Source organism: Anolis sagrei, chromosome 2, assembly GCF_037176765.1.
Source record: "Anolis sagrei isolate rAnoSag1 chromosome 2, rAnoSag1.mat, whole genome shotgun sequence".
Lineage (NCBI taxonomy): Eukaryota > Metazoa > Chordata > Lepidosauria > Squamata > Dactyloidae > Anolis > Anolis sagrei.
In genome coordinates, this window is record NC_090022.1 from 76,701,332 (window position 1) to 76,713,789 (window position 12,458).

At 41.6% G+C, this 12,458-nt stretch overlaps 1 protein-coding gene across 1 annotated transcript in view; it reads left to right on the top strand.

Annotated features, from left to right (window-relative positions):
* The first annotated feature begins 1,869 nt into the window (after nt 1-1,869).
* LOC132769056 (G protein-coupled receptor kinase 6) overlaps nt 1,870-12,458 on the top strand; it is a 43,390-nt gene continuing 32,801 nt past the window's right edge. The window contains exon 1 of the mRNA XM_060765658.2: nt 1,870-2,024. Coding sequence (XP_060621641.2) covers nt 1,973-2,024 — 52 coding nt within the window. The 5' untranslated portion in view covers nt 1,870-1,972. The remainder of the gene's footprint in view (nt 2,025-12,458) is intronic.

The following is a 12,458-nucleotide window of genomic DNA, read 5'->3' on the forward strand; positions in this document are numbered from 1 at the left end:
CTCTGAAGGGTTTGGGGAATGATGGTGTGCTCCCTGAATTGCTACCAGAGAATTCCCATAGTTTAGAGCCTGGGAATAGCTCAGCACCTGGCCCAGCTGCAGAAATTAATGAGCAAATAGATAGACTGGGTGTTATCAATCAGAACAGGAAAGCAGACCAGTATCTTAGGCGTTCTGTCAGGCTCAAAGAAAGGATGATAAAGGATTCAATGCTAAAACAAAACCCATTTCTGGCTGCTTGGGACATAGTGTAATGAGGAGATAAATGTCCCAAGTACAGAATCTGTAGTCAGATGAAGCATCATTTGGAATCAAGTCAAGACCTTGTTCCTGTTCCCTGGAAGCCTTGCTTTGGAAAGATTCATATGTTAAATGTCTTTGATTCATGTTTTCAATTCTTGGATTTTACTATAGAAGTTTCTGCCTTTGTTTTTCATGAACTTTGATGGACTAATTTCCTGGACTATTTGTTCCAGCTCATCTTCCTACCTAATTGGATTTACCCATTCCTTTAAAGTGCTTTTTTACTATTACCACTTTTTAATTATCTTCAATAAAGGGATTGCATTTCTACTCAACTGTGTGATGTTTAAAGTCAAAGGGCCTTTTCTGGTCTGGAGTGCAAGAGGCTGTTGGGAATTGTGGGAGTTGAAGTCCCCAACACCTGCTCATGCCTGTTATAGAAGCATGTTTTTCTATAGCCACTTGAGTGTTGTATTGTAAGACAGCAGAACGCCAATAGAGAACAACATATGCAAGGCTGTCAGGGTTCCATTGCACTACAACTCCCAACATTCCTCAACATTGCCCAGGGATGGAGGAATGGAAACATGGGTTGCACCTACACTGTAGAATTAAGACAGTTTGACACCATTTTAATTTCCATGCCTCAATGGTACGGAATCAGGAGAAGGGCAATGTTACAAAGTCTTCAGTTGGGTTGCTGTGAGTTTTCCAGGCTGTAGGGCATGTTTCCGAAGCATTCTCTTCTGACGTTTCAACAGGCATCCTCAGAGGTTGTGAGGACTTTAACCTTCCCTGCGAAAGAGTGCTGATTCCATAGCATGGAGTCATGGCATTTAAAGTGGAGTCAAATTGCACTGTCGTTAAGATTGGCCCTTTTTTGTGTGTGTCAGGAGTGACTTGAGAAACTGCAAGACGCTTCTGGTGTGAGAGAATTGGCCGTGTGCTAGGACACCCGGATGTTTTGCTATTTTATCATTCTTGTGAAAGGCTTCTCTCATGTCCCCGCATGGGGAGCTGGAGCTGACAGAGGGAGCTCATCCGCGCTCTCCCCGGATTCGAACCTGCGACCTGTGGGTCTTCTGCCGGCACAAGGGTTTGACCCACTGCGCCACCGGGGACTCTAGATTGACCGCTGACCCCAGATGCTGCGAGACCTCGCGCTCCGAAGAAGCCCTGGTCCGAATCCCTGAGTTGCCCGGGTCACGTGCGGGAATCCTGCTCCAGCCCCTCCGGAGCTGCCTATGACGTCTCCTGCGTCATCACTGACCCGCGACTTCGCCTCCAATCACGGCTCGGCCTTGGAGATATTTCCCAACGAGGACGGAGAGCTCGGGCTTGGCCAGTCCCTTACCCTCCCGACCTGATTGGCAGCTCCCTATTCGACGAGCCCCGCTCCCCTTTCCCCGCCCTCAGAGCCTCCTGCAGCCAATCCCCGGAGCAGAAGCACCCTCCGTTCCGCCTTCCGTGGGTTTTTTTTCTTTTTCAGATGGCCAATGAAAAGCAAAGGGCGGAGAGGAACAAAGGGGAGGGGCCGATCGAGCCAGTGAGCGTAGAATGCTGGCCGTTCTCGGCCGTGGGTTGGCTAAGGCGCGCAGGCAGTGGGCGGGGCCAGAGCGGAGGCTGCCGAGGTGTCGGGCAGGGCGGGCGGCGGCGGCGGCGGCGCTGGCGGCGGCGCTGGGGAGTCGGAGTCGAAGTGGGCGGACAGCGGCTCGTCGGGCAGGCCCCCATGGAGCTCGAGAATATCGTGGCCAACACGGTGCTGCTCAAGGCGCGAGAAGGTGAGGAACCGGGGCTGGGTCCCCCTCCTCCCCGGCCACCCCCTTGCCTCCCGGGCATCCCTTCTCCCTTCCTTCCTTCCTTCTTTCCTCTGCTTCAGAGCCCAGAGCCAGCACTGGGAGGGGCAGCGAGTTAGAAGGAGGCGCTGGGTTGCTGTAAGTTTTTCGGGCTGCATGGCCATGTTTCAGAAGCATTCTCTCCTGACCTTTCGCCTGCATCTCTGGCAGGCATCCTCAAAGGTTGTGAGGTTTGTTGGACACTAAGCAAGTGGGGGTTATATCTCTCTGGAATGTGCAGGCAGGGAGAAAGAACTCTCCTCTGCTTGAGGCAAGTGTGAATGTTGCAATTGGCCACCTTGATTAGCATTGAATGGCCTTGCAGCTTCAAGGTCTGGCTGCTTCCTGCCTGGGAGAATCCCCACGTTCCTGGTTTCCCACAGTCCCCTTAACCTCTGAGGAAGCCTGCCATAGATGCAGGTGAAACGTCAGGAAAGAATGCTTCTGGAATATGGCCACACAGCCCAAAAAACTGACAGCAACCCATTGATTCTGGCCATGAAAGCCTTTAGCAATACATTAGACGAGGTGCTTCCCCATCTCCTGTCTCTCCCCTCTCGACACCTTATCTATCAATCAATTTATTTATTTACCAAATTTGTATATCACCTTACTCAGCCTGAAGGCGACTCAAGGCAGTTCACAGTCAGCAAGAATTTGATGCCTCCACAATTATAAAATACAATTAAAACATTTGGCATCTATATAAATAAAAATGTAATGTTCGTTTGTGGGATTGACATAACCCAAAAACCACTGGACGAATTGATACCAAATTTGGACACAATAGAACTATCAGGCCAACGAATGACCATCACTCATAAAAACACTGAAAAACCCAGCAGAAAAAAGCCAAAAAACAAAAATTAAATTACAACGCATGCGCAAAACCACATATACACAAATATATACACACACAAAACACATATACACAGACTGGGCCACAGCAACGTGCAGTAGGGGACAGCTAGTATAGTATAAAAACCATACAAAACAACAAAACATAATCATCAGCGTCTCCTTACTAAAATCATTTTCCAATTTCATTGTCCAGTCGTTCAGTAGTTTCATCTTTATCTACTTTAGGACTTGCAACTAGGGGTGGATCTGCACTGTAGAGTTAATGCAGTTTGATACCACTTTCAATGCCACAATTCATGCTGTCAAACCTCGTAGAGCTATAGCTTTCCAAGGTCTTTCGCTTCCTTTGCGAAATAGTATTGGTGCCTGAGCCTCACCCAACTCCAGCTCCCATCATTCCAGACCATTAAGCCATTGCAGCTCAAGTGGTGTCAAAATGCATTCATTCTGAACAAACCCTTGCATTCGGATATCCCCCATCTCTCCCACACACGCATTTTGGAATACATAATGACAGCATGGTCATCTGTCGGGGGGGCTTTGAATGTGTCTTCCTGCACAGCAGAATGGGTTTGGACTGGATGAGTCTCTTCCAACTGATGAGATATTTTGGGGGTGGGACCCAAGTCTAAACATGACATTCATGTATGTTTCATATACCTATGCCAGGTATGGGCCAACTTGGGCCTTTTAGGTGTTTCCCCCCTCAGCTTAAGCGGCTGAGGGGGAAAAGGAAGGGGCCTGAGGCTGTTAGGAATGGTGGGAGTTGAAGTCCAAAACACCCAGAGGGCCCAAGTTTGCCCATACCTGCCCTATACACATAGGCTGAAGATAATATTGTTTGGCAACTTTGTCCATGAAGTTTGTGTACATTGAATCCAACAGAAAGCAAAAGAGTAATTCTCTTAACCATCTTTGTAAATAACTTCGGGGTTTGGAGCATTTCGCAGTTCCTGATAAAGGATTGTAATCTTTGTAAAAGTGCTGCAGAGGTTTACAATCATGATCCAGCTAATCTATAGAGATTTGGGAAGAGGCTATATGCCAAAAAGTCGGACAGGAGCCCATATAATGGAAAAGGTAAACAAGTCAGTTGGTCCAGCCATAGCAGAATATTGCTTTATTGGCAGTACCTTGATAAAGCCTTTGCTTCTTCTTTGGAATCCAGCATCAGATACATGGTAAGTTTACAGTCCTCAGCTTTTTTTAAAAAAGTTATAAAAGTAGTAAGCCAAACATTTAGGAGTGTGCTCTCCTCCCATTCAATGACAGAGAAATGGCAACTGAGCTTTGAAGCATTGCTTTTTGAGTTCTGGAAAGGCCTACACACCATACAGGTTAATTCTAGCATCAAAAAGTTATGTTGCTGTATGGGTTTTGCCAGAGAACAATGTCCTCTTGCCATAGAGCAGCAGAAATATTATTAAATTGTCTTTTGACTCTGTGTGGATGACACTCTAATGTAGGCACGGGCAAACTTGGGCCCTCCAGGTGTTTTGGACTTCAACTCCCACAATTCCTAACAGCCGGTAGGCTGTTAGGAATTGTGGGAGTTGAAGTCCAAAACACCTGGAGGGCCAAAGTTTGCTCATGCCTACTGTATTGGATTCTTCTATCAGACAGGTTAAAACTGGTTAGTGAAAAGGTCTTTGTTCTTTTCTTTATTTTTAAACTAACCTGCAATGATCTGGATGGAGCCTGCTGTTAGTAGGCGTATTCTTGTAATGGTTTATTATTGTTGGTAGAAGATGAGCACCTTTTTCACTGCAGAATGTACTATTTTCCAGAACTGTAGATGTCATCCTTCAGTAATAGCACACTATAGTGTTTCTTCCCCAGCCTCCCAATTAACTCTTTTAGAAGAGTTTTATATTTTAGCAAGTAGGGCACCTGCTGACAGACAGACAGAAACATATGAATTTACTATTGTAAATGTGCTACTATCATTCCTGTGCTTCATTGCCTCTTGGATGTATTGACAGAATATCTGTCCTTGTATAGGGATTGTGAGGCCGCAGTGATGCAGTGGGTTAAACGGCTGAGCTGTGGAACTTGCTGACTGAAATGTTAGTGGTTGAAATCCATAAAGTGGGGTGCATCATTAGCCCCAGCTTCTGCCAACCTAGCAGTTTGAAAACATGCAAATGTGAGTAGATCAGTAGGTAGCGTTTTGGCAGGAAGGTAACTGCACTCCATGCAATCATGCTGGCCACATGACCTAGGAGGTGTCTATGGACAACGCTGGCTTTTTGGCTTAGAAATAGAGATGAGCACCATCCCCCAGAGTCAGACATGACTAGACTTAATGTCAAGGGGGAAACCTTTCCTTTTATAGGGATTTGAGATGAGTATGACACATTAGCTCTGAAATGTGTCATACTCATCTGTATAGCTTTTATTTATTTGTATTCCCGTACTGGGCCTGAAGAAGGGACAAGGGACAACACGGAGTACTGAAGTTACTACCTGGTTGTCAAAGTCCCATTGCTGTGGTTCAGTTCCTGATGTTTTCCCAGGTATTATTCACATATGAATAAAACCGAAACCTCTTGGAATTCAGACTTCCATAAAGTCCAATGGCATACCTACAATGGATATCAGCCCTCTGGTTTCTTTAACTTCTTTAAGAGCAGGGATGACTCTGCATCAAATGCTGCGTGTGAGCCATTTCCTTTCTGGCGTTACTGCCGGTTGGATGTGAAATGCACTTTTACTTGTCTGTCTCTATGTACATGTTATGAGGTAATTGTGATGCAGGCTTTCATTATGGATTGACTAATTAAGGTGTTCCAGGATCATGGTATGGGGGAAAGTGCCATAAATTCATCACTTTCCTATCTTCCCTCATGCATATCCACCCTTACAATCCATTTGACTGAAAATGCTGTTCATGTGCTGTGAGTGTGGGTGAAATGAGAACCAATTTGTCCAGGCTTTAGTAGTAGCCTACACTTGTGTGTCTTTCTTTTGGAAGTATGTCCAGATAGGATACTTTCAGACTGTTCTTTGAACTGAGAAGCATATTTACAGAGAAAGTGTCCCAAGCATGGAGGAGCTATCGTGTAGTGCCACTCAAAGGAGAGCTTTTAGGAGCTTTGTGGTCTGCCTTTTTGGCAGGGAATTTTGGTTTCTTTCATCCAGAAAAACAGGTGTTTCCTGGTTATTAGCTAGCTTTATTGAGGTACAGAAACTATATAAAAGGATTTCCAACCATTCCCCTTGTTAAAAAGAAACATCTGAATTCAAATGGCTATAAACAAATATTCCAAATATTAATTTATAGAATTTATTATTGCTATGGGTTAAATCATGCACAGATGCCCTGAATAATAACAATTGGAGAGTAAGGATACATTGGTATAGAGAAAAATTAAGTGAAGGAACCTTTTAATCATTCGACTGGCTCCCATGATAGGCCAAGGAAATATAAGTCAGCTCTGGTCAATTTAAGGCTGTTATAAAGAGGTAAGGAAGAGTTCCTCTGCGTTCAAGATGGCGACCCCCTAGGAATTCCTTGCCATAAAGTATCGACTACTTTAAAGCAACTATGAAGCCATTAGCTCTGAAATATTTTCTGGCAGGAACTTAGGATTCTTCTCTATGTCTCTTATTCTGCCATTACCCAAATGGACCTGGGTACAATTTCAATTCAACCCATTAACTGTTTCCCATTATGCTGGTCAGCCTAAGAGGCCTGTGGCTGTCCATTAGCGCTTGCCAAGGTCCTGAGATATTGGCTTCTACCCTTTAACACTATCCTGTGCCCAGTGAAGTCATTGGGACCTACTTCCACTTAAACATATATAGGATTGCACCCTTAAAGAAATATTATATACCTTTTTCAAGTATGGGGGCAGAAAGTCTTAAGGACTGAAATACTGAGATGAAGAAATTAAAAGTTTAATGATTTCAGATTTCATGATTTTTAATCAATTTCAAAACTACAAATGAATGAAGCTACACAGGCTAAAGTTCTCAATCACTCCAGAGACCTAACAAACTTTGTTCTTAAAGGCATTATGTCCTCATTGTGTAGACCATTGGTTCTCAACCTGAGGGTCCCCAGATGTTTTGGCCTACAACTCTCAGATATCCCAGCCAGTTTACCAGTTGTTAGGATTGCTGGAGTTGAAGGCCAAAACATCTGGGGACCCTCATGTTGAGAACCACTGGTATAGACAGTAGCCAAGGAAAGCTTGTCCCATAACACTTAGGCATTAGGGTAATGTAAGACTTCGACATTTTGTTGCAATAAATTACTCCTTTGGATAAAGTTTGCCTGTAATATTAGTTTACTATGGGAAGGTTCTTGTGTTATCTCAGTCATAACTGCTACTCGAAAGGCTCAGAAATCGTCACAGTTGCATTTCAAAAAGTGATTTATATCACATGGTTAGTGATATCTGCTATTTTCACATGTTTTATGCACCATTTTGTTATTGATCTTAAATAGTTATGTAAATGAAACAGACTTCTTGAGTTTACCATAAATTTCCATGATGGCCTCTGAGAACCACTTCAAATGCAACAGATTTCCTATATGCAAATCACTTCTGTGGAGCAAAAAGGTATGTGTGCTGCCTGTAAGACTATTGAGTTTAACAGAAACACACACACTTTTCTTTAAATATACATGGACTTCTAAAAAACTCCTGTATTTGGTTATTACTTTGCAGCAAGTGTACATGAAATGAAGTATATACATATATGTGGCTTTTTGCACAATTTATGTGCTCCTTGCAGGGCAGTACTTCTTTGTATAGCAAGTCTTCATTTGAAGCGTCACTCAGTACTAAACGTGTTGTCAGATTCTTTGGTCTACAGGGCTGCATATAACAAAGCCCAGGAAAGGACTCTGGAAATCTGGAGTCGAATTCCTGCTTGGCCATGCAAAGCCGCAAAGATACCTTGAGAAAGTTTCTTAAGTTGCTCCTGACATGAAAAAAAACTTGAGGAAATAATAATAATAATAATAATAATAATAATAATAATAATAACAATAATAGCTTTATTCTTACATCCCGTCTCCATCTCCCTGAAGGTACTTGGAGCGGCTTGCATGGGGACAAAAACCCAATATAAACAAAGTTACAAAATAATACAATTAAAACATATAACAATCATATATATTAAAACAATAAAACCAATAAAATCAAGACATCATAAAACATAACCAAAGAGCAAGCAACCAATGGCCAAGAAAAGTTCACATTTGGGACTAATAGGGCAGGGTATCTGCTTTGAACTGGGTTTACACTCAGATAATGTGGGATGTTCTGCCTTGATATTCTGGGATACAGGGCTGTGTGGAAGGGCCCTTGGTATCTGTAGAGCCATATACTTCTCATCATGGATATAAGCAAATAAGGCTGTTGTCTATGTTGTTTATCTGTGTCTGCTGAGTTTGCATAATTCTGTTTCATTTACAGTGCCTGTAAACCAGCCCTAGGCAAACTTCAGCTCTCCAGGTGTTTTGGACTCCAACTTCCACAATTCCTAACAGCCGGTTAGGAATTATGGGAGTTGAAGTCCAAAACACCTGGAGGGCGAAAGTTTGCCCAGGCCTGCTCTAAACTGTAGACTCAATGCAGTGTGACACCACTTTAGCTGCCATGGCTCAATGCTATGGAATGCTGAGAGTTTTAGTTTGGCAAGGCACAACACTATAGTCTGAAGACCTTGTAAAACTACAACTCTCATGATACCATAGCACTGAGCCATGGCAGTTAAAGTAGTTTCAAACCGCATTCATTCTTCATCTTAGAGGCACCCTTGGTCAAAGATGTTAAGGTGAATTGAGGACACGGTTTCCAGGGACACCCCAATTTTGAAAAAACTGGTGAAATTTGAAAACCCGATCTTGACCTTAAGGGTTAATGAAGCCTTGTGCTGTACTCCTGTTATTTATTTTCTGAAACCTGACCTGTTGGATGTTCAGTCGTGTACTTAGTCTCATTTTCAAATATTTGTGCATGGGATGGTGTTGTGCTTTTATTGTTGGGTGGATAGCGCAGAGCAAGAAGGAACACCCGCCTTTCTCCTTTTAAAGTGCTTCTCCTCTGGTAGCAACACATGGAGTATGAAGATAAGGCGCAGGGAAGGGCTGAGCTGCTGCCTCCCTCCTTGTTCTTTGTGATGGATTTGTCTTTTCCAAAGGTGAGATCAGCTCTGCCTTTGTTGAGAGAAGAACCAGGGAGCCTTCCATCACTGGCACCACTCTGCCACCCCCTCCTTCGCCACTTGCTCCCTCCCTTCCCAATAGCTGCAGCCAGGAGTATTGTGCAGCTGCCTGCCCGGTGCCTTGATTCACTTCCTTCCTAGGTTTGTACAGACAAAGTTGTGGCACAATTACTGGGCCCTTTTAGGCAATGCCTGCTTGCTAATGAAGAGGGAAGAATCTGCTGTGGACATGGAATATGTAGTCTTTGTCTCCCCTCCAAGCCACCTATAGCAATGTAAAATGGGTACAGTAAAACTGTTCACAAAACCTGTATGCTTTTAGTCTTTGAGAATGTATCTAAAATTATTATTATTATTATTATTATTATTATTATTATTATTACTTTTAACTTTATTTCTACTTATTCTTCCTGTGAATATTCAAGGCAGTTAACAACCATGCTATCTAATGACCATTTAAAAAAAGTGGATATAAAAATTAAAAACAATTAAATATCTATGTGTGGATATTAAGTTAAAATTACATTTAAAATGGGCCACCCTCCCCAAATCCCAGCAATAAGCAGCATTAAACCACTTATTTCCAAAAAATAATATTTTGAGTCGAATAAGCTCCCACTGTTAGCCCCAGCTTCTGCCAGCCTAGCAGTTCAAAAACATGCAAATTCTGTGGAAAGGTAACAGCACTCCATGCGGTCATGCTGGCCACATGACCTTGGAGGTGCCTATGGGCAACACCAGCTTTTCTACCTAGAAATGGAGATGAGCACCACGACCCCAAAGTCAGATACGACTAGACTTAATGTCAGGGGAAATGTTTACCTTTATTTTATGTTATTTTTCTATATTTTTGAAACTTGGAGTCTTGTTTTCTAGACTCCTGCCCCCATTCAGTCATTTCCCCTTAGTTGAAAATGAGATTCAAAAATAAGAATTTTAAAAAGTATAACCCTTTAAAAAGTTAGAAGATTTCTAATGACCAGTCACTAAACAAATTGTTTTTTGTCTCCATAGATATTGCAAGCTTCATCAACTGCTTCTTTTTAGGAGCTTGCTTATGCTCCTCATCCAGCCTCATTTGAATAGTTAGTTATAAACGGTTTTAAGAGGAAATATGCATGACAAAGCACAGTTTTACCGCACAGGTTCTTTGTTGAGTTGTTTCAGTTGTCTTCTTAACAGAAATATATGAGGGAAACTTCACAACTACATTTTAAATGTGGCAAGAGAGTTTAGTTGGTGGGATCATGGGAAAGCAGCTTTAAATCCTTGTCCTGCCATAAAGTTCAACAAGTGATCCTCTCTCAGCATCTAGGCCAGGGCTGGTCAGCTAGGAAGGCAAGTGGGGGTGTTACAGTATTTATTTATTTATTTACAGTATTTATATTCCACCTTTCTCACACTGAAGGGGACTCAGAGCAGATCACAGAACACATATACTGCAAACATTTGGTGCCGTAATACACTGACAAGACAAACAGCTGTACATAATAGAGGTATACCGTTTATATTTGCATATAAGCAGAGTTTTCAGCTCTTTTTTAGGCTGAAAAAGCACCCCTCAGCTTATGCTCAAGTCAAAGTTATTTATCATTTTACTCTGTTATTGTTATTATTACATTTATTATTTTCCTCTATTTATTATTATTATTACCTTTATGTTATTTTACTCTATTATTATTATTATTATTACATTTATTATTTTACTCTATTATAATTACATTTATTATTTTGCTCTAATTATTAGTATTACATTTATTATTTTACTCTCTTATTACATTTATTATTTTACGCTATTATTATTACATTTATTATTTTACGCTATTATTATGTTATTATATTTCCATTATTTTATGCTATTATTATTATTATTACTATTTATTATTTTACTATCTTTTTATTATTGGAAGGATACATAAGCACGTTTATATGGAAGAAGGTTAGAATAATGGTTTAATCATAGTTGAACAGTCTTATCTTTACAGTTTTATGTAAATATTAAAAAACATTTAACCTACTGATTTCTCAATGTAATTTTATTGGTATCTATTTTTATTTTGAAATTTACCAGTAGCTGCTGCATTTCCCACCCTTGGCTTATACTTAAGTCAATAGGTTTTCCCAGTTTTTTGTGGTAAAAGTAGGTGCCTCTGCTTATATTCAGGCCGGCTTATACTTGAGTATATACAGTATATAGGCTTTCCCATCTTCGGCATTTTGGAGGCTGTGCTTGGTTCCAGTTGCCCTTTGTACCCACTCTTGCAAAGAAACATCAAATCAAGTGGGTTTTTTTTTTTGTCAAAATGCTCCTTTCCACACCCTCAATAAGATATTGTGGTGATTTTCATCATGGTCATTTTGAATGCAGAAGAGGCATTTTTAGTAATAACAAGAAGTAAGCTCAGGGTACTTCCTGCTTTTAAAAACACTTGCCTGAGATGCCTAAAACATGGTGAAATTTTGGGCAAAAACATTTTTTTGTTTTACCATAGAAATTGTGGGGTGGGGTAGGGATTGTGAAGGTGCTGTAAATGCATTTTGGAGCACTAACTATTTTTGAAAAGAAATCTGGCCCTTTAGGGGACCTTGACAGTTTCAAAAACACACATCTAGGTTGTCTTTGCCCACCTCTATGCTCCGCCTTTTGATGAGTGTAAAACTATAACTGCCTTGTTCCCTTTTTGTTATTGTGAAAAGGAAAGCTACCAAAAAAATCTTGTGTAGGCAAGGGCCGTCTGGAAGGGCTCAATCAGGGCAGTGAAAAGGCCCAATTATGTGCCTTGGTTTAGCGGAAGGAGGTGACTACTCCTCTGTATCATTTTCTTTTGCTATAGTTTTTATCTCATGACGTAGCACGATAAGTAGGTGGTCCCTATAGAACTCGTATGCAACCGAGCCTGAGAGGTGGGCTGCAATGCCTGAGTGATTAACCTCAAGACCTCCTGTTATTGTTCTGAAATCGTGAATGTTACATATTCTTCTGCTTCCAGAATGCTAATTAACCGTCTTTCTATTCCTTGGGTAGGAGAAGGAAAGTAGTATTCTACTTTGTTGTTTATTAATTTATGGTTGCCCTATGAGTCAGCTTTAGCGCTATGTAGGAGCTTAGAATGGTTGTGTCTTGACACTTATTTTTCTAGAGCAAGTTCCTTTTCTTAGTATACACAAAGACTTGGCACTGAGTGTCTACACTCTGACAGGCACCTATAATTGCAGTATGGAAAAGAATCCTGGAGATCATATTTCAGTGCATTGTGTGTATTTATTCAGTGAAGGGTGCCCTTAACAAAGCGCTTCACCACCTTCTGACCTTTAATTTGTGATTGGAGGTGGATTGGC